The sequence below is a fragment of the Gossypium hirsutum genome, chromosome D10 (assembly GCF_007990345.1).
Source record: "Gossypium hirsutum isolate 1008001.06 chromosome D10, Gossypium_hirsutum_v2.1, whole genome shotgun sequence".
Lineage (NCBI taxonomy): Eukaryota > Viridiplantae > Streptophyta > Magnoliopsida > Malvales > Malvaceae > Gossypium > Gossypium hirsutum.
The window spans coordinates 5,033,240-5,055,652 of record NC_053446.1 but is presented as its reverse complement, the minus strand read 5'-3'; the positions used below and the strand labels follow the sequence as shown (position 1 = coordinate 5,055,652).

General features: G+C 35.7%; 2 protein-coding genes and 1 pseudogene across 5 annotated transcripts; 1 reads left to right on the top strand and 2 right to left on the bottom strand.

The window, feature by feature from the left end:
- Positions 1 to 46: 46 nt before the first annotated feature.
- LOC107913851 (PHD finger protein ALFIN-LIKE 3) lies at positions 47 to 3,611 on the top strand. The gene is made up of 5 exons (XM_016842508.2): positions 47 to 346; positions 1,333 to 1,365; positions 2,040 to 2,268; positions 2,752 to 2,890; positions 3,086 to 3,611. The coding sequence occupies exons 1-5, from the start codon at positions 247 to 249 to the stop codon at positions 3,344 to 3,346; spliced, it is 762 nt and encodes a 253-aa protein (XP_016697997.2). The 5' UTR covers positions 47 to 246; the 3' UTR covers positions 3,347 to 3,611.
- Positions 3,612 to 11,343: 7,732 nt separating this feature from the next.
- LOC107913850 (uncharacterized) lies at positions 11,344 to 14,044 on the bottom strand. Of its 4 annotated transcripts, none has more exons than XM_016842503.2 (5): positions 13,686 to 14,044; positions 12,903 to 13,594; positions 12,570 to 12,809; positions 12,287 to 12,378; positions 11,344 to 12,168 (listed from the first exon to the last, which is right to left on the bottom strand). In XM_016842503.2, exons 2-5 carry the CDS (start codon positions 13,542 to 13,544, stop codon positions 11,565 to 11,567), a joined length of 1,578 nt encoding a protein of 525 aa, XP_016697992.2. In that variant the 5' UTR covers positions 13,545 to 13,594; positions 13,686 to 14,044; the 3' UTR covers positions 11,344 to 11,564. The 4 variants fall into 4 exon arrangements, with proteins under 4 accessions (XP_016697992.2, XP_016697995.2, XP_016697996.2 ...); XM_016842506.2 differs by having other exon boundaries at positions 12,903 to 13,586; positions 13,686 to 13,928; XM_016842507.2 differs by having other exon boundaries at positions 12,903 to 13,554; positions 13,686 to 13,928.
- Positions 14,045 to 14,835: 791 nt separating this feature from the next.
- Positions 14,836 to 20,051, bottom strand: LOC121222341 (ABC transporter B family member 19-like; annotated as a pseudogene).
- Positions 20,052 to 22,413: the final 2,362 nt, after the last annotated feature.

Below are 22,413 nucleotides of genomic sequence, written 5' to 3'. Positions count from 1 at the left end.
TTCTCTCAAATATAGTTAACCCGACCACCAAACCCAGATTCAAATCCGCCCTAACAAAACGATGCCCCCACTCTATACCTCTCCGCTCGGCAGCCATCAAACAACAAAACAAAACAAATCATTAATTAATTAATGTAAAAGCATAATATAAATAGAAAAAAAACAATGGCGTCTCGTTTTCGCTCATAACAAAAGAAAGAAACTTTTTTTTTTCCTTTTTGGGTCTTCGAACAGAGAAAGAGAGAAATGGAAGGAGGAGGAGCTCAGTATAATCCTCGCACAGTTGAAGAAGTTTTTAGGGATTTCAAAGGACGAAGAGCTGGCATGATCAAAGCTCTCACCACAGGTTTTCTTCTGTTTGTTCCCTCAGAAAAATAAAGAACACTCAAATTTAGAAACTGAAAGATACTGTTTTTTTTCTTTCTCCTTGACAGCTCCGTTTGAATTTTGAAAATTTTAATCTTTTTAATCAGATTAACGATTAAAAGTACATGTTGTTTTGGGTTTCAATCCTTTTTGTTCTTCGATTTCCTTAAAAAACGCGGTTGTGCTGCTTTCTGTTTTATTCTTTTAGTGTTTCTTTGTTCTTTTTGCTGTTTTATTTTTTCCTGTTCTGTTTGGCTGGCGAGAAATTGTAAAGGAGAGAGAATTTTTTCCTTCCAATTTTCGTTCTTTTTTTTCCCGTTCTTTAATCTATAAATTTGAATATATTTTTTCTATTATTGACTTGCTTATATATATAATATATATTGTAGGTTTTAGAAATGTAAATAGAATGTAAAAGTAAGCTTTTAATCGTATATCTTACTATTATTATTTTGAGATTCTTTTTTCTTTAAGAAGCAAAATGATTATAATGCTTGCACTTTTAGTTTGGAATCAATTAGTGCAAATTTAGCTCAAAGTAATTGGACTTTTATCATAAATGAGTTTGCATTTTATTGGAATTTCAATTTTACATTTTGCTTCATCTGATTAAATGATCACTGAGAAAATGTTGAAAAGGATAAATGTAATATTCATTGTTAGTCAAAATCCAATATTTAGCATATATTATTATCAAAAAAATATTAAAAAAAATAGGCATTTGGTTTCAAGATCGTTATTTTAGGCTGAACACTTTTCCACTTGAATCAGCTCTGAAATGTTCAGCCGAAAATAACGTAAATTTATGTGTGAATTTAGTGCTGCTTCTTTTGGTTTTATCAAACTGATATATTTGTCTTCTGTTTCTCATTCGAAGAGAAAAAGTATTTCTAAGTTATGTTGTTTGTAATAATCTTTATGAGATCTATTTGTTCGCTTAAAAGGTTTGGTTCTGTCATGTTGCAGATGTTGAAGAATTTTATCAGCAGTGTGATCCTGGTAAAGCTTCCTTCTTTTTTGTTTGTTTCGCTTTGAAGTTAATTTGTTAGACATACGTAAAATATTTTGTTTTACTTTTCTTTTTGGGTGTAATGCGTATAAAGTTGGTCTCAATCTTTTGTAAATGTATTAAGAATTGTGGCATGTCTCACTCTCAAGCTGCTGACACCAAATTGATGCATTTCATTGTTGGAGGCTCCATGTGTTTCTAGGATTTTGATAGGACCTGCTGATAGTGGTCTTTAAAGCTTTATAGCTATTACCTTTGCTTTATGATACATGGAGTGCAGAGTGTGGTGCTGATATGCTTAATTTGTGAACCAAACTCTTGGGCATTCGGTCATGTAGTTAATACTGCTTTATTGAACTGCATCTTGAGCCTCCTCTCTGTACTTTTTCATTTTTTTTTTTCACTTTGGATATTCAAATATGAATTATAATTTAAAGTGAAGATGGTAAAGCTAGTTGTGCTTGATTGTGGGGTCCATTGTAGATTTTACTGTTCATAGAGGTAGGTTCTTGTTTCTTATTCAACCAAAGGTGGCTTTATGGGGTAACATTTTTGCTACTGACCAACCATTTAGTCTAGCTGCCTTTGCTATTATTGCTAGTTTTTGCAAGGTTCTTTATTTGCATCCATGTTCTCTTCATGAGCTATGTTATTTTATTTGCAGAGAAAGAGAACCTGTGTTTGTATGGCTTCCCAAGTGAACAATGGGAAGTCAATTTACCTGCTGAAGAGGTCCCTCCAGAACTACCAGAGCCTGCCTTGGGTATTAACTTTGCAAGAGATGGCATGCAAGAAAAGGATTGGCTATCTTTAGTTGCCGTCCACAGCGACGCATGGCTACTTTCTGTTGCCTTCTATTTTGGTGCAAGATTTGGATTTGATAAAGCTGACAGGTATGTTAAAACTGATGCAAAATTTTACTCTTGAGCATGTTCTTACTTGAAGAAAAAGCAAGTTAGAGATTGACCGATAGCCTTTTTTGATTTTCCCTTTTCCTTTTCTCCGCGTATCTTTCTGTCTGACTACAGAACCGAGTTCTGTATTATCTGATTAAGTGGAATGATTTGCTACGTTTTGATCAATTGAACGAGACATATGTGTGTGACTTGCAATGTGTCATTCTTAAGCTGGAAGCCATTAGTTTGAGACATTGAAAAACATGTAATAATTTGTTATATATATTACTTTCCAATTAAATGCACATTATGGGCTTTAAGCTATTAAAATTGCTTGCGTAGTTAATGCTAACGGCATTGAGGTCTAATCCCTCTGTTGTATTGTAACTTAGTTTTGGCAGGCTCGGGTCCACTAGGAAATCTTTCACCAATATTTATTCTGTTCATTCATTGGATTATTAAATGTCTCCTTCGATACAGGAAACGGCTTTTCAACATGATTAATGATCTTCCAACAATATTTGAAGTTGTAACCGGTGGTGTTGCCAAGAAACAAACAAAAGAGAAGTCATTGGTTTCAAATCATAGTAGCAACAAATCAAAATCCAACTCAAAAGTGGTAAAAAGGACTTTCCGTACATAAATCGTGTTGTTCAGTATGGTATAGATACTTTTAATGAATATATAAGTGGCCGCTATCCAGGATTGTCTTAGTGACGAGTCGCTTATTATAATTAATGTTTTGTAGTCAAAATAGTTTTCCCATCTTCGGTACTTTATTTATTTGTTTTGCTGTTGGTTTTGTTCTGATCAGCGGGAATCTCAGGCGAAGCATTCAAAAGCATCACAGCCAAAAGATGAAGAGCAAGGGTTGGACGAGGAAGACGAAGACGAGCATGGAGAGACCTTGTGTGGGGCTTGTGGTGAGAACTATGCCTCGGATGAGTTCTGGATTTGTTGTGATGCATGTGAGAAGTGGTTCCATGGGAAGTGTGTGAAGATCACTCCTGCTAGAGCCGAGCACATTAAGCAGTACAAATGCCCGTCGTGCAGCAACAAGAGAGCTCGCCCTTGATGATGTTGTAAAAATGTACTCTCTCTCTCTGTCTATTTGTACTTTTAGTCTTGGTGTAGTCTGCTAACTGTGGTATTAGTTTGTGTCTTGTATGAATTAGAATAGTGCAGCATATGAATCGGTGGCTGTGGTTGGTGGTAGGAAATCTGTGTTTTCAAATGCTATTTATTGTAGTTCAGTGTATGATTAAATTCCCTTGTGAAGCATTGGGAAATATCTTTATTTTGAGTAGGGAATTGAATTTGAAACCGTGTTATGTTTTTAAGGTTTTCATCTTTTCCAAGCTGACTGTAATGTTAGCTTCATTATTTATCTGATGATGGAGGTGTGCTCTGCTCACAAACATTCACGTTTCCTGCTATTTATTTTTCCTAAACATGGAACTTCTCTTCCTACAAAATGGTCATTAAAGTTAAGGAAGATGACTTAATTCAATTTCACCTACTCATATGGTAATTTTATCAAAGTAAATTTTAAATATTCACATGTTTAATTTAGGTCATAGTGAAAAATAATTAAAAAATAATAATATAATTTATTTTTAAAAATCATTAAATATATAATAATTATGATAATTTGATTCACTGTTACTAAGAACAATACGTTCGATATTTCCTTATTACTAGTTTTTAGCTCATAGTCTATCTTGAAAATAATCAATGCAGCATTAGAAATATTAACTAATATTAGCAATATTTAATTAAAATAATTTTTATATATTTTCGAACCATCTAAGATTAAAAGAATTCAATCTTTATTTCAAAAAGCATTTTTTTTTACTTTGTAATGTTTAATTGAAAATATGGTTAAAAATTAAAACATAATATAAGTTTAATTTTAAAAATATGATAATTGATATTAGCCCATTAAAATTTATGTAAAAATTAAAATTAAAATTAAAAATTTTGAAAATTGAGTTGGTTGTTGATATTTATAGCAATACCTTTTTTCTCGAAAAGTACTTGTGCTTTGAGCGAGACAGATCCTAGACGTTCTCGGCTTTCAACGAACAATATTCTTCGCTATTCTCTCTCGATAAAAACAGACAAAAATGTGATTCTCAGGCAATAAAGTTTATACATAGAAAATAAATTCTCTACTTTTTGACAAAATAACAATATCTCAAACTTGTATAAAACGCATCTAAATAGCTCTACCAATTTCATTTGTTTATAGGGAGAAATAAGAGAATCTTGGTTGAATTAGTAAAATACAAATAATATTTATACAATAAAAAAATAGTCTTCTAGTTTAACCAGAAGGAGGCAGCACACCCAATTATGTGTTTTTTTGGACTTTTAACGTAACGCTTTATAATTTAATCTAAGCTTGTAACACCCCCACTCGACCATTTTGTCGGATCCGGGTGCGAGCGTCACAACAAAATTGGGCTATCGATTAAACTAAGACCTCACTAAGTTAAAAACAAATTGTATTACCTATTTATAATAACTTACAAAAGAGTCTAAATTCAATACAAAGTTCATTGTTTTAACTCAGGACTCTGAGGAATTTAAACAAATACAACATGACCGCCCCATTGGCGAAGTTCCTAAAGGTATCTCCCTTCCTATGTGTATGACTATTTTAATGATAAATCATTGATTCGACACGATCTGGCTTAGCCCATTCCACGAGTTCTTCATTTCGCATTTCCTGCATAACATATGTCAAACCATGTAAGTTTAAAACATACCTTACATTGCCTGGGTTCAAATTAATAATAAAAGGTACAACAACTCCTTGCTCGTTGAAACATTTCTCTTAAACCATTGTAGTGGACTTTATCTTATTCCCAATCCTATCCATTGGCGGATAGATCGTTAAACGATTTCCTTCCGACCATTCTCTCAACATTTGTTTGGCCTTGATAGGTTCTTTGAATGTCTCGCCACTTTTATGGACTTTATCCTTTCTTTTATTCACTTTTTTTTTATCCATTTATCCTCAATGTGGATTTTTTCTTCCCACCATTATGGCCTATTAAAACAGCTTTTCGAATTACCCTCCTAAAGACTATTGGAGGTTATTCTAAACTTATTTAGTTCATGGCAGACTCTTTCCTTATCTTAATCATAGTCCCGCAAAACTCATTAATTTCCCCTTTGTTGAGGTGACTAATAGGATTTCTCGCAGCTTTGTGGACTATGTCCTGTTTAGAACAAATAGAGGTCAGATTATTTCTTCGTAATCCGCTTCAGTCGTATGACCTTACCCTTAAGCGTAACATGCCTTTCTGCTATGACTTACTATGACCCTCAGTACTCAGCCAACTATCACTAAGTGGCTTATCTGGGTTCATGGTTTCTATTCCATTCGACATCTCCGCCTAACTAGCCATTTGGATGATACTTCCTCTATGGTTTTCCCTTAAAGAGGAATAGTTTTAACAAACATACCTACAATTGATGTTATCTCTCATAATACTTTTCTATCCTGGGTCTCCATCCAACCCCTCTTATTCCAAGACCCTTTCTGCTGAGGTGCTTGCATTCTTTACTCTAACTTACCAGTTTCATTAAGCATATCTTAACGATTCCTAATGGCGGATCCTTAATAAGATCCTCCAATTACTCATTCTTTCAGCTTATTTATACATCAAGCACAACTAGCTCGGTAGTTCACATGACTGATTACTGTTAAGCTACCGCCCTTTTGCCTTTCCGGCTTCCCTGATTACTATTTTGGTGGACTACTTCCCCTTTCTACTTTATTTTTCTTTATTCAACTGATTTTCGCAATAGTTTGTTGGCTTGTCATTGTTGCCATTAGTTACTTTTTCTTCCAACTCTTCTTCCTTAGCTGTAGGATTTCCCCATAGCTCCTATCTTGGTTTTCCACCCGTGTTTATTGTCCCGGTGGACTTTCTATGTTGCCATAGCCTAGCTATAGTCTTACGCATTAGGACCCCATGTTTATCGTCTTGGTAGATTGCCCCATGTTGAGTGTCCCGATGGACTAACCCGTGTTTAATGTCCTGTTGAAATATCTCGTGTTTAATGTCCTATTGAACTATCTTATGTTTAATGTCCCATTGAAATATCTCATGTTTAATATCCCATCAAACTATCTTGTGTTTAATATCCCGTTGAACTATCTCGTGTTTAACGTCCCGTCGGGCTATCCCATGTTTAATGTCTCGTCGAACTATCTCGTATTTAATGTTTCGTCGAGCTATCCCATGTTTAATGTCTCATTGGATTATCTTGTGTTTAACGTCCTGTCGGGCTGTCAAAGGATGTTATAACGTCTTTCAACCATGATCCTACTCATTTATATCATGATGCCATAACATCTTTCTGCTATGGTCTTACTCATCCTTATCATGAAGCCATAACATCTTTCAATTATGGTCTTACTCATTTTAGGCATATAGCCTCCCATCGGTTCTATGGCCTAGCCATGATTTTTACTATTCCCTTATCCTTCCATCCATTCCTCCATTTCACCATCCTATACTTTGATGCTTGAACACCGCAATGTCCTATTTACAAGGCTCAGAGCTTCACTCATCACGAGTGCACACAACAACACCGTATGGCAGTATCTAAAAGAATTATCCCATTTTCCTTTCCTAACTTCGCTTAAATCCAACAATGTTTCCTTTATATGCATTACATGCATTTTTTGGATGCAGTACAGTGAAATCATAGCTAATTCAAGCACATTGAACTAGAATGATGGATATTTATAACCCCATGCAACCTTACAACATACTTAGCATTTCAAGGGTTGAGTCTAGAAACTCACTTGATGCTTCTTCTCCTTGTCCGCTTAGCTTTCCCGAACACCGGAGCTTCCATTCTCCCAGTGGCAGCTTACTGGATTCTCTTTTTTTTTGACTTAAATTTTATGATCATCGCCCCATGCAGAGTTTCTAAGGCTATCTCTCCTTTGGAGTAGTCAAGGAAAAAGATGAATTCATAGAACCAAATGAACAGAGAAATGAGTCATGTTCGTAAATAATGCTACATACTGCAAAAGTCATATACTCGACACACCAACTTTCAGTTCCTTATCTATTTGAACTCAAGTTTTTACTTACATCAAAGTAAACGAGTCACACATATATAGTTCATCATCCACTTAGGATTAATGTATGCCATGCTATGAACGTCACAAGTGAATAAATCCATAAACAAATTTAGGATTTATTCTACTTGGTTGTTGTCCGATGTACTGTCAATTTAGCTAGTCATATCTATGTCTCTACCTTCTGAGATTCATCCGCTCTGATGCTTAAGACAAAATATCTCCAAAATTGGACTTGATAAACGGTATATTAGTCTGTAAATTGGTTTGCTCATTTTTTTATTAGACTAAAGACATGTTTAGATTCATCTACTAATACATGTTGTCTTTCCATATTACGGTCCAACCACGTAATATCACTCAGTATTAGTTAAATGTTAGATAACCAGTAAGCTAATACTTGCTTCCATTTTGCTTTGCGTACAAAAAACCATTGAGGACAAAATATGAAGAATATCAATATAATTAATGGATATTATTATTAAACCAATTTATTCGAAAAATACAAATGTACATAGACGAAAATATTACACTTAGGACATCATATCTGATAGGGTTTATGTTGTAATTGATAAGCTGTAAAAGTAACATATTTTAATCTCATTCTTAATGCGTTTTTAGATGATTAATTATGTAAATTAGTGAACTTGATGCTTCTAATCTTTTAAATTCATGTTTCTATACTTACGAGAGTATTTGGGAGAAAAAGGAGTAAAAAACAAGCCAAAATCAGACAAATAAAGCTGTTTCCAAGATCCACAGGGCCTGGGCATTTCCACACGGGCTAGCCACATGCCCGTGTGAGCCATATGGGCTGACCTCACACCCATGCGCCAGCCCGTGTCGATATCGCACCCTGCTTCCCAAATACGCGAAAACCTAATTTTTAGGCTTTCTGAGCATTCTAAAGTCTATAAATACCAATTAAAAGAAAATCTAAAGGGCACTCAGAGAAGATTGAAGAAAGCACTCGAAAAACGCCATCGGAACCAATTCGGAAGCGGATCTCCCTCAAGATCGAAGATATCCATTTAATTTCTTTCGAAGTTTTATTGAATTTCTTTATGTCTTGTGGTTATTCTGACTTTGAGATGTTTTCATTCAAGATTATGAACTAAATTCCCTAGATACCTAGGGAAGATGAAACCTATGATGAATCTTATTATTTGATTTCTGATTTATGCGATAAATACTTGATTCTTGTTCTCAATTATGTATGTTTATTTCTTTTTTTAATATTTCTGAAATATTAATTCAAGTTTAATGTGCTTATTTCAATGGAGAAAAAGTCCCTATTTAAGAGTAGATCTAGCATAATTAAGTGGGGTTGCATGCAATCCTAGAAATAGGACGACATAAATCTACCGGATTAAAGTCAAATCTAATAGGGGAATCCATAGATCGAGTTAATATGACAATAGGGGTTTTAATTAGAAAGAGATTTCAATTAATCAACCTAGAGTCAGTTGTTCTTACTCTCGAAAAGAGATATTAACATAATTTAGGGATTTCTACGGATCAAGACACAAGTGAATAAATCGTTTAATTCAGATTCATAATAATAGATGAAGTCTAGGTGGATTCTTTCCTGGGTGTTATCTATCTTTTTGGTTATCTTCAATTATTTTCCTATTTCATTCTCTGTTACATTCTTAGTTAGATTAGTTTAGTAATTTTATATTAAAAACAATCACTCCAATTTGTCGGCTAAGTAATAGAAAAACGGTAATTACTAGTACTTTTAGTCCTGTGGATACGATATTCCCTACTCACCTTAACTATACTATTGTTCGATAAGTGCGCTTGCGTTAGTCGTATTTATAGTTAATTTAGTGACCATTAGTAATTTTTCCCTGCACAAATAAATTTCTTTTCTTTTCTTATCACATATCGTATTTTTATGTGTCAACAAAATAAAAACTTAAATCCTTGTAATATATAATAAAGTTTGTATACCCTATGATGCATAGGTCAAATATACGTTATACATATAATATATTATTTTCAAGTTACAATAATATTAAAGTATTGTATACTTTGAAGAATTGTTTTTTAAAAAAAAATGATTTTCAAAAAAAAAAAAAATTTGGATTTCATAGTTCTAAGAAATTTAATCCAATTCCAACATTAAAACTATTTCAAGACAACAGATAATTTAAAATCATAAAAACACAATGTAATAGAAAATTTATTTAAGAATATTTTAAAGATAATTATGATAATGTGTTCATTAATAAACTATGTAAAAAAATATGTTATTACAATCATTATATGATTGGTCTTTGAATATACTCTAACATTCTCAACAAGAGCTATTCTCAAATGATTAATGGCAGTTATTCTAAACTAGAGTCCTATTCCGAACATTTTTATTCAAAAACATAATTATTCTCAAAAATTGATTGTTCTAAACAACAACTATTCTTAATAAAGATTATTCTTTCAGAAGAGAAATTAAGTTAAATAATACTGCTATTTATTTCGAGTTAACTCTATTATTATTATTATTATTATTATTATTATCCTGAAAAATATAATTTTCTGAAATATAAAATTTATCTTTGAAAGAGAAAATATTAATAATCAAAATTATTGCCACTATTGTTATGACAACAACTAACAAGAACATAAATTTTAACAAAATCCTTAGATTTAAAGTGGGAGGGATTACGAGGAATATATATTTGAGAATGATTTATTTATATCAGTATAAAATTAAAATATTTTTATATTTTTCATATTTTTTATATAATTAATATTTTAAAGATTTAACAGTCATATTTCATGTTTCATTCATATTGATCATACATGTCAAATTTGGCGTAAATTAAAAACTTCTAACTATTTGTTTTATGTAAAAAAAAACTTTCAACTGTTTAATATACACTTTTTTACATCAACATAATAGAGATATCAGATCGGTTAAAAATTTTACATGATAAATATAATTATATCGATAAATTTAATAATTAAACTATTAAAATATTAATCATATGAAAAATTATTGTAAAATATAAAATCATTCTAGTTTTACACATCTCACCCATATATATTGAACTTTCACCAAGTTATAAAAGCATTCTTCATGACAAGCCTAATAATTAAGCGGTGGGTGGTCTGCCATAATCTTGGATTTCTTACATATTATTAAATCCTAGTTATGTGCCTATACCCTATGTTACAACCTCTACTCCCCTAGTCCTTTTGGCAGCCAACCAAAAAGAAAACCTGTTCCACTCAACATGCCACCTGCTTTCGATTAACATAAAGAACAAATATATATATATATATATATGAAAGGTTAAATTTTGAAATATTACTACTATTTAAGTTAATTAATTAAATTTTAAAATTTTTAATAACGTATCATCGTTTAATACTCTGTGAAATATAAATTACAAAAGAAGGGGTTGATTTATTAAATAAGCAGACCCAGAAGACCAGCCACCCTGTCCAACAATATATTGTTTGCCATTCTCCCTTATGGGGTCTTTGCCAGCTTATCACATTTGGATGCCTACTTTCCTACATTTAACTTCCACTTCAACCTTTATAAAATCCCTTGTAATTTACTCCCAATCTCATTGCCTTCCAATGCCCTTAACATCAATGTTCCCTACTCCACTGAGATTTGAGTGAATATGTGTTTTCATCACTCTTTGTTATGGCAAAAAAAGGAGGAGAGAGGGTAAGCCATGCTGGAGAAGCAGGGCACATGCTAAATCTATTAGGCAAAAATATTGTCTTTTATTTTGCATGTGCCTTGGCTCTCCATCTTGGAAACTCTCCCTTTGTTAACCACAAAGACTGCAAAACATCATTACAATTGTTTTGTTTGATGTTTATTTGTTAGATGTTTGTTTTAATGTCATGTTGGTTATGTTTTCACTTGCAATTTTCTAACACTACTGGCTTGCCTTATGATGCAAACACCATGCATTGCATGGAGCAGTCCCTTCAGTGCAAAAGGTTTGTTGCAGGCTTAAATGTTAAGGTAAACAATCATGATTGAAGTAAAGCTTCAATGAGTTTATTGTTATACACAAATGGCTGACTTAGATTCATATATTTGCTGACAAAACAAACCAGAAACTTAAATATATGCCCTCAAACTGTTAAGTTATTACAAACATTAGGTGACTAAAACGTTGTAAGACAACGGACTTTCATGGTGAATCAACTACGATCAAGGTCGATTCTCTAGAGCTGAAGCTGCTGAGTCGACATGGCTAAGCAAACAAGCATAAACTTTTTGATTCAACCGTTCAACAGTTTCCATCATTCCATTGTTATCTGAGCTTAAATTGTCTTTTACTTTACCTAACCATTCATTTGCAAATTTGAGTTGTGACAATGTGACAGCAATATGGTTGTCCTGTTCCGTCAATCGTGTCGTGCCGGTTTTCCCTTTCTTCTCCTGAGAACCGATCCGGAATCCAACATCCAATGCCACCTCTAAGAATTTCAAAAACCAAGTTCTTGTTTCATGCAGCAAGGTTTCCCTCAGTTCTTTTCTCTCTTTGGCACCATCTCCTTTGGCCCATTCTAGCTTCTCAGCTCCACTCAACTGTACTGAAGACCTTGTGGACATACTTTTGTCATGGATTAGACCTTTCCTCTTGTTAGACTTTTCTGTGTCTACCACAGATGGAAGATTAGGTAACTGATGGTGTTTATCTTTATGTGATGTAACACTTGGCTGGTCAATTAGCTGTTGGAGGGTGAAGAACTTGGTGAGTGTGAGGTGAGGGTTCTCAGGTGAGGCAGAGGAGCATAGATCAGAAAACATGCTGGAACAAGATATAAATCATTGTTACATATACATATATATATATATATAAAGCATTCAATTCTTCATGTTTTCTTATTGAGTAATAGGAACAAAATATTGCTCTAGAGAATACTTACCTAAGACATTTGACAAGATTTGCTGCCATAGATGCCTCCCTTTGAGCATCTGCTGCAACCAAAGAAGCTAAATTTCTTCTTCTAAGCATTCCCTTGTAAAAATGTTAATCAAAGATGAAAATATAAGAACTTTGCTTTTTTATAGAATTTTTGTTCACTTCACTTATCTGTAGAATTCATCACTGTCTTACCAGTTAATTGAAAAGTAATGGAAGAAATGGGATAAATATAATGTAATGTGCAGTAACCATTAAAAAACATTTCAGGATTGATGCATATATACCTTTCCTGGCTTCAAGAGACTAGCAGGCAGAGAGTTCCATGAACCTGTTTCTGGCAAACTGTTCTTTTCTTTGTTGTTTGCTGAACAATTCGAGTTCATATTTTCGTGTTTACTTGAAGAGCGTTTTACGGTTGTGCTTTTCGCAGGCACCGTAGTTTCCTTGGTGTTAGGTGCAACAACAACCTCAGGCTTTGAAACTGGTACCTCCAGCCTACTGCGAGAAGGACTTGCCGGTCGAGCCTGTAATTGTAAAAGACAGTTGTCTAAAATTGCTATCTGTTTCATACATTTATATTGTCATTAAGAAAATTGTAAGTTAAGCAAGAATCTTACTTGACCTTTAGGCTCTTGTTGCTTGCTTTTTGCTTTTTTACCTGCACCACCATTTTCATTGTCAGTGTTTTTGACACTGTGATTTGAATCTGGTCCGCTTGCTTTAGGATTTGATGGCAAAACACCTTGCATATATCTTGATGCAACACTTGCTTTTTCCTCTTTGATAACTATTTTCTTTCTGGGGCTTTCCTCTCTCACTTCCACCGACTCCTTCGCTTTCGAACCGTTACTATTTCCTTCGTTATCGGCCACCATAAGACCCTCGGATGGCACCAACATCTGCATCAGATCCTTTGGATTGCCTATGAAAGGGTTCCTTCCAGGAACTGGCCTGACACCAACAAGGATAGGAACTGGGGTCCCAGGTTCCACTCTCTCCACGTAAAAAAACTGACCAAGCTGCAACTTATTGTTCAAGATCAACTCATTGTCCTCCTGTGACAGGGAAACGTATGTTGAATGTGAAGAATCAGATACTTTAATGAAGAAACCTTGGTTAGGCCACAACTCTGATCCTGTTAAAGCAGGCACAATGCTGATCACTTGCAGTAGCACGGATCGGTATTCCCCTAAAACTTTCACATTAGAGTTCATACTCTGAAGAAGCTTTAATAACACTCCTGGTGTAAGTGATGCCATTCTTTTTCTTCTGCATGAAATATCTCTGGTTCAACCCTCAAACTGTAAAACTGTAAGACACTAGAAAAACATGTTTATAGTTGTATATAATTATAACCTCCTAGATTTACTATACCATCAGTAACGCATGCAACCAAGTACCTGAGAGGAGCTGATGAATGCTCACAAAATTTCTTCACGTAAGACTACAGTTTGAGCAACCAAAATGAAATGTTTTGGTCCATTTGGATCAAAAGAACCCTCTATAGCTTTGCATGCCAGGCACGTTACCATCAATATCTCTTGGCTTAAAAGCCAAGAGACATGTTATTGTGTGAGACTTTTCAACCTTTTTGGGGGTCCATTTTATTTCACTGTGGTTACACAAATGACTCACATGTGACATTCCCCTATTAAGAAATAGTTTCTCTGAGCACAATTATACTGTTATTTTCCAATGGATGACGTTTATAAAGACGGTGTGGGTCAGCTCATGCCCGCATTTCCTTTTGCAAGTAGATGGAAGGTAAGGGTATTCCAAATGTCCTCTTCGTCTTAATTTGCATGCCATAGCTTTTTATTATATTAATGAACCGAAAAACTTTTGATTTGGACCTGTTAGATTATTAATATTAGGTGCACATTATGACTTTTTATAGCTTTGATTATGACCACTCATGTTTGAATGCAAACTTTTGAAATCATTACTTCCTTTACATTATTTTATCATTTGTTAGCAAAGATTTTTCTTGGAAAACACTCCAACAATTTCATCCTCAAATATCTACGTATTATGATTGAAGAAAATGCTTATATATTCATAGTATTTTATTGCATATTTTTCTTTGAAAATTGATAAATAGGGAAATTTAAATACGTTAATAAATTGAATTAAACTCAAATTTTTAATTGTAATTATGTATCATTAAGAACACTCCATTGCTGCCTTTTGCTGTGATTACTTTTTCTTTTTATGGTTGGTGTAGGGTTTTCTTGAGCTTGTAATATTAGTTTGTCATGAAACGAATTAAGATGTTATTCATTTTGCCCCCCTTAAAACCAAATAGCTTAGCCTTTACATAAGCTAACAGGGGCTAGTTTCCTAATAATTTTAGGTGTGTATCTGTCTATAGGTGGAACTAGGATAAGGCTATCTAACCAAATTCTAAATAAAGTCATTATTATAAGTCTTTGAACCTTTAGTGTGCCATTTAAGGTTAATGACATTGAGAAGTGTAAAAATGATACATTCTTTCTCCATTTTCACAAGACTAAATAACTAATTACTTGCAAATTAAGTTACTGAATATGCTTAAAATCAAATCAATAACATTTTTTTTCCTTTTAGGTTTATAACAGAAACCAAGAATTTGTAAAGAACCAAAAAGGTCTCGGGTGGACTGTTAATGGGCTAAAATGTCAAAACCAAGTCAAGAAAAGGCATTGGCTTCTCTTTCAGCCCGAACCAAGCTAGCATAAACACCATCAACATGGGAAGTTAAAAGCTTATCATGGCTGCCATACTCCACAACTGCACCGTCTTTCACAACAGCTATGGTATTGGCTTCCCTAATAGTGGAAAGCCTATGTGCTACGATAATTGTAGTGGCACTTTGGGAAACCCTTCTTAGTGCATCCTGGATATGCTTCTCTGATTCCAAATCCAGAGCACTGCTTGCTTCATCTAAAAGCAGCACCTTTGATTTCTTAAGTATGGCTCTTGCTATTGCGATCCTTTGTTTTTGACCGCCTGATAGCTGAACCCCACTCTCCCCAACCTATATAGCAAGAAAAATAAAACTATTTGTCAGATAATTGAGGATGGTGCACTAAGTTAATATGAAGGATTCCACGTTTAGACATGCATGTATGTGTGTGAGATATGAATATTTTAGGAAAAAGGGTAAATTATATTAGTAGTAACTCGACTATGGTTTTTTTCCTTGTTTTGTCACTCAATTATGAAAAGTTATAAAATGGTCATTCAACTATTCAATTTTATCTTTTTTGGTCACCCAACTATTTTAGATTTCTGAGTGTTTTCATTGTTATGATAGTCAGCAGATGACCAAAAAAGACAAAGTTGAATAGAAGAGTGACCATTTTGTAACTTTTCATAGTTGACAGACGAAAAATAAAATTTAGTAATAGTTTGATGATCATTTTGTAATTTAGTAATAGTTTGATGATCATTTTGTAACTTTTCATAGTTGGATGACAAAAAAGGAAAAAAAAAAAAGCTGAAGGGTATGGTTGAGGCTAAGTTAGGATGTACCTGAGTTTCATAGCCTTGGGGGAGACCACTGATGAACTTGTGGATGTAAGCTTCCTTCGCAGCCTCTTCAATCTCACCCCATGTGGCATTTGGGTTCCCGAAAGCAATGTTTTCCCTTATACTTCCAGCAAACAGAGCAGGCTCTTGACCCACCAAGGCTACTTGTTTTCTTAACCATTTCAAGTTGAGCTCCTTCAAATCTATGCCTCCCATCATTACTTTCCCTTGATATGGATCATAAAACCTTTGTACCAACCATATGACCGTTGATTTCCCTGACCCACTTCCACCTACCAATGCCACCATGCTACCACCCTTCACCTTTAAACAAAAGTCCCTTAACACAATCACTTGTGGCCTAGATGGATATGCAAATGTAACCATTTTCAATTCGATATCCAATGGCTTCGAACGTTCGATCTTTTTACCTTTATCTCGGAAATTACCAATCAGCGGCTTTCGGTTGATGATATCAAACACAGCAGGGATCGCTGTCGCAGCCATGGTGGTGTCTGGTGAGAGGCCTGCTAGTTGTCCAACTGAAAATGAGCTTAACACAAGAATGAGAAAGATTTTATATACTTCACCAAAACCTGTAATGCGCTGTTTCATAAGGGAGGCACCAACCCAGAGTGTTAAAGTGTATGCACAATACATGGCACCTTGAGAAAGACCAAGTGCGAGGCCTAGAATTTGTGACCTTTTCACTGATTGTTTCCTAGGATCAGATAAAGCTTGATCAAAGGATTTAACTATCTCTTCCTGAGAAGAAAATGTAGCCACTGTCCTTATGTTCGAAATTGCACCAGAAGCAATGGTGCTAGCTTTGTCATATGCTTTATTATCTACCCTTGGTCCAATGTTTATAATCAAGTTCAAGTAGCTTGCACCGAGAGTGAAAGGAGTAACAGCAGCAGCCACGAGGGCTAACCTCCATTCGAGGTAAAACGAGATGCCAAGCCCCACTGCAGCTGCACTCACACCCATCAACAAGACCGAGTACCGATCCCCGAGGACCGATCGAAAGCTGAGACAATCAATTGAGAGTCTTGAAACAAGGATACCCGTGGCATTGTCCTCAAAATCGAACCAACCAGGTTCTTGTTTTAGTATCGAGCGGAATAAGAGGTCTCTCACCCTTACTGTCAGCTTTGTTCCAGCCCAACCACAAAAACCCTGTTGTCCAGTTAAGAAAATTATAGAACCAAAGCCTAGGCCAACAAGAGCTAAGGCGAGCTTGTTAACTTCTTCCTTCAATGCTTTTGGAGTGTCATCAAAGTAAGCTTGAAGAGCAATGCCTAAAAACAAGGGGAATATGGAGAGAATAGCACCTGCATGGATACCAAAAAAAAACCTAGTAAAAGCGTGATGAGCTCTGGTCTTTGTAGAGTCCATATCTTCGAAATTTGGTATTCTCTAGGCTTTTGCTTTTGTTGCATTTCCTCCTCCCCTTGGTTAACTACTTGGATGGACTTTAAGTACTTTGATTTCGAAATATCGTATGCATATAGTGATCTTGATGCTTCATAGGCTGATTTATCATATGTGGAAAATTCCATTCCCTTTTGAGTATTTGTCTCATTCAGTTCAGTGTTTGAAACTGCTTCAGAAGCAAGTTTGACAAGTTTATAATAGGCCCCTTCTCTTTCCATTAGCTGGTGATGGCTACCAGACTCAGCAACTGATCCATTATCAAGAACAACAATGGTGTTGGCATTTCTTACTGTTGCTAGCCTGTGAGCAATGACCACTGTTGTTCTTCCTTTAGAAATCTTGTCAATTGCTTGTTGGACAACTGCCTCGGCTTCGGAATCCAGGGCACTGGTGGGCTCATCTAAGAGAAGGATTCTAGGGTCTTTAATCAATGCTCGAGCCAGAGCAATTCTCTGCTTTTGGCCACCTGATAACTGAGTTCCCTTAGCTCCAACCTGCAAAATCCATTTTCAAGGCCAGAAATCAGAACATGTGTGGAAATCATGTTAGTGGCATGAAAAGTTTATTGATATGGATGTTCAATGTATGTTTTTGGGTATGGACCTGAGTATCATATCCTTGTGGAAGGTCATAAATGAAACCATGAGCATTGGCAGCAACACAAGCTGCAACAGCTTCTTTCTTGGTGGCATTTTCTTTACCCATCATCACATTTTCCAATATGGTGGTGGCAAAGAGAACTGGTTCTTGCCCAACCATACCAATCTGCCTTCTTAGCCACTTTACTTGTAGTGTCTTTAAATCATAGCCATCCAAGGTTACAGTTCCTACCAGTTAAAAGACCCAAACCAGATCAGCAACTAAAACGTTACATAGTTAAGCTCAATGCTACTATTAAACTGAGATGATTAATGAATTATACCTTTGCCAGGATCATAGAACCTCTCAATGAGAGCAAAGATGGTGGATTTGCCACCTCCACTTGCTCCAACCAATGCAAGAGTCTTTGCTGATCGAATGACTAAATTGAGAGAACTGAGAATTGTAGTGTCAGGACGAGATGGATAAGCGAATGTTACACCTTTAAACTCAATCTTTCCCCGAACACTCGATAACATCCTTCCCTCGGGATTATAAGGGTCTATCTCTGGAACCCTGTCTATGATATCAAATACTCGACCCGCTGCTACCGTGCCTTGAGCGAATTGAGCAAAATATGTTAGTGCTAATGCCAAGCCCCTGAAATAAAGATCAAACAACTTAGTGACTTTTGTTTGCTGTAAGCACTAGAAGTTGCACTGTAATTATGGTTAAGGAAAGAGAGGCTGATACCTTCCCCCTACATTGACACCAAAGAAGCAAGCAATGGCATCACCACCAGAGATCTCCTTCCTGGCAACCAAGATTGAACCATACCAAAAAGCCAATGCCCATGTTGAGTATGTAACTAAATAGATAACCCCTATTCCCGCACCCTTGGCAAACCCGATCTTTGCCCCAAGAGGCACTGAATTTGCCAATAATTCACCATATCTTGCTGCCAAATTATCCTCACCAACAAAAGAAAATACAGTTCGAATTGAACTAATTGCTTGCTCTGCAATGGTACCAGCTTTCCTGTAAGAAACCTGTAGTTCCAAAAATATGGAGCAAAACACAATAAGACTAACAAGTTGACACTGTAAAACATTTCCAGTAACTATTGTGGTCATTTTTACCTCTTCCTTTGCCGTGAGACCACCATAAATAGCCTTGTAAGCAATACCGCAAAACATCATTAGTGGGGTAACAGCAAAAACTACAAGTGACACTTTCCATGATGCCAAAAACCCAACTATATAACCACATATGAAGGTGAATACATGGTGAATAAAATGTGCCATCTGCAAATCACAGTTCCAAGTATTGAGCAATCATCAGGTCGAGTGCTAGTTGGCAGTGTAACAAGTTAAAAGTCCGAAAAACTCGGGTTTACAGCAATTGGAATGAGACATCAAGGGTTACCTTCTCTCCCATAACTTCCTGTATTTGAGCAACATCACTTGAAATACCATGCATAATGTCACCGGTGCTGACTTCCGTATCGAAAAAGCTGATGTCCTGTCTCAGAACTGCTCTCAAATACTTTGTTCTAATTCGTTGAGCTGAACGTTCCCCAACCAGCCTCCAGCATGTAATTTCTGCCATTGATTGAATGAAAAATCATTTCTAATACTTATTAAGACAAAGTAATTACAGGTTCTGAAATTTATGTTTTCATTACCTAGGTATGCTCCAACCACTACTACAGCTGCCAAGCAAGACATAAATTTACATATCTGAAGATACAGAAGCAGGAGAAAAGAAAACATAAGTGTTTTCATATCAACCATATATCTTTGATCACCAATACTATTTTGAAATTTTGGGTATAAATAATATAAGATTTCTTGTTTTGATTCTTACCATGTCAACATCCTTCATCATCTGGGTCAGTTCACCTTTCAATGATTCTTGTGCAATCTTATTGACAAACTTACCAAAAAGAAAAGAATACCAAGGAAGTGAACCTCCATTGATTAAGGCTCCCAAACAACCTAAAAACACTAGTACCATATCCCATTTTGTTGAATACTTGAACAAACTAAACAAACTGGCTGGCTTTGGTGGTTCTACATCCTCTTCCTCCTCATAGTCATCTTCTTTGAAATTTGGGGGCAGATCAAAATCATCGTACTTATGATCGCCACCGAATTGATGGCTAGCTGATTGCAAGTTATGGTCAAGACCTTCCAATTTGTGTCTCATCTGATGATGACCATCAAGATCACTATGAACACTGTGATGTGATAACCCATGACCTTGACCATGACCATGCCATGCCCTGTAATAAAATCTTCACTGAAATCCATCGACAGGCTCATGTCATCGTACTGATGATTACCAAGAAAATGATGACTAGTTGATTTCCCACCAAGCTCCTGCTGCATTACTACATCAAGATCATTATCCACCTTGTGCCTGTGTGAGGCTCCTACCGTGCTCATGATCACCCTGGTGCGATATCTATGAAAACGGTGATGCCCTCCAATAGAATTGTCATCCCGGTCATCACCGTATAGCCTGTGAAACTGAAGACCTACGTGAATCAGCTCTTGTATGACGGTTCGGATCAGTCTCTAGCAGGTGTATATGCCTCTCAACAGCTCGTGGAGTGTAATAATCTACAGAGCTAAGCTCATCTTCGTCAACTAAAGGGCTTCCAGCATTTCTACTGCTGCTTTCTTTAATAGTAGCCAGTCTTGAAATATCGTGATGAGACCTACTATGGTCTCCGAAATGGAGATGTAATGAACTGTCATTATCTCTAGCAACGTAGCTTTGAAGCTCAAGCCGCCCTGAAGGCACAGCATAATAACCTGAAAGCTCGTAGCTCGGATTCACAAAGCTTCTAGAAGTGTGAGAAAGATAATATTCACTAGCTGAGCGTCGACGAAATGCCTGACTATTTGATGATGCACTGGATGCTGCCCAAGGACTAAGGGCTGCCCCAAATTCGGTTGTCTGCCAACCAGAAGGCTCAAACTGCCATGAAACTTCACTTTGCCATGACATATCATCGTCCGTGGCAAAAGGCGTTGCAGGAGTGTTGTGATGGAACCTCTGTGGAGTGGCACGGGACCCCCAGCAAAGCGGCGTGGCATGACAGTACTTGAGGCATAGTGTGAAGCTGGCGTGTTATGGCGTTGATGGTGGCTTAACGAAGAAGAGAAGTCGAATTCGAAAGAGGAATCGGCCATAGAAGAGATTGAAGACAAGGGTCTTAACTAAAACATTGGAAGAATCTCAAATTTAAGTGTTAGCAAAAGGAGATGAAGAAACGAATGCCACGGACAACATGAAGCGAAACAATATTCGTTTAATTTAGGAAGAGCTGTCCGAAGACTGTCATTTGTCCTAGGAGTCAACGACCATTGCTTGTTCCGCTTGTCTACAATGAAGATCAAAGTATAAGTTGTAATTCCAAATCTTTCAATTCCTTACATCACTCAAGAGAGAGATTAGCGATATCTTTCGTTAAGAAACTGATTAAGTAATCAAGGTAATCAAGGATCATAGGCCGACTAAAAATGGTTACGTAATCAAGGATATTAGGAATAACCACCCGTTGGCAGATTTTTGTCTTTTGCAAGAAGTGCATCATATAACTATGAACAATGAAAAGCATATAAGGAATCTTCATCTGTATTGGCTTCTTATCTACCCCTGCTAGGCCAGGCCAGGCCGGCATGCATTACAAATTACAACTTTATTTATTAAAGAACAAAATTTGTATTTAATAAATTATGGTTCAGACATTAAAATTAATCATTGCCCTTTACAGAAATTATGTTTTTAATATTCGGAACAACTTTTTTCATGTCAATAATCCTTTTTGGGACATTGACTTTAGTGGGTATTCTTTTTTCTTGTAAATTTTAATGACTACGGAGATGTAAATAAGAAATGTAACGATCACTGTAAAGGTCTCTCTCCCTGTCTGACAGTGTCCATCATACGTAATGCAACAAATGCAAAGCAAAGAGGCTTCTCCATTTGTCATTTAAGTACCATCGAAGAAAATAAACAACACATTGTTGACCAGACTGATATCGCTTTGGATTTCATTTTTTTTTAAACAAGCAAATTGTCAACAAGGTTCAAGCAAATACATGTCCGGCCAGGGCCTAGCTGAAGAAGTAGAGGATCACAATAAATTCTTTGACCATTGAAAGTATTTTTCTTATTGGCTTCACATGCATGCTTCTATCTAACTGTCCCATCTGTTAAACATACAAAATATACATGCATATATATTATCATGTTATATTTTAATTGTCGTGTTCAAAATTAAGCTGAAAACTATGTCTAGGGCGCAGGGCAATTGTTACAAAGGTTCTGTTATTTTCCACTAAGGAAACCTCTCGTAGGCTCGCAAAGAGAGAATGCAAAGGCAAAGGCAGCTGCAACTTTTAAATCTAACTGCCAACTCATATAAACGCTGCTCGGTATATTATAATTATACATATAAATATTGTGAAAACCCGAACTGAAAATGGTAGAATATGAGAACCTGGTTCATCATCCATAGCTCTGTATGCCATCAACATATTTTCTATTTACAAAAATCTATCAACAACAGAAGTATTTTTTATCTCGGAA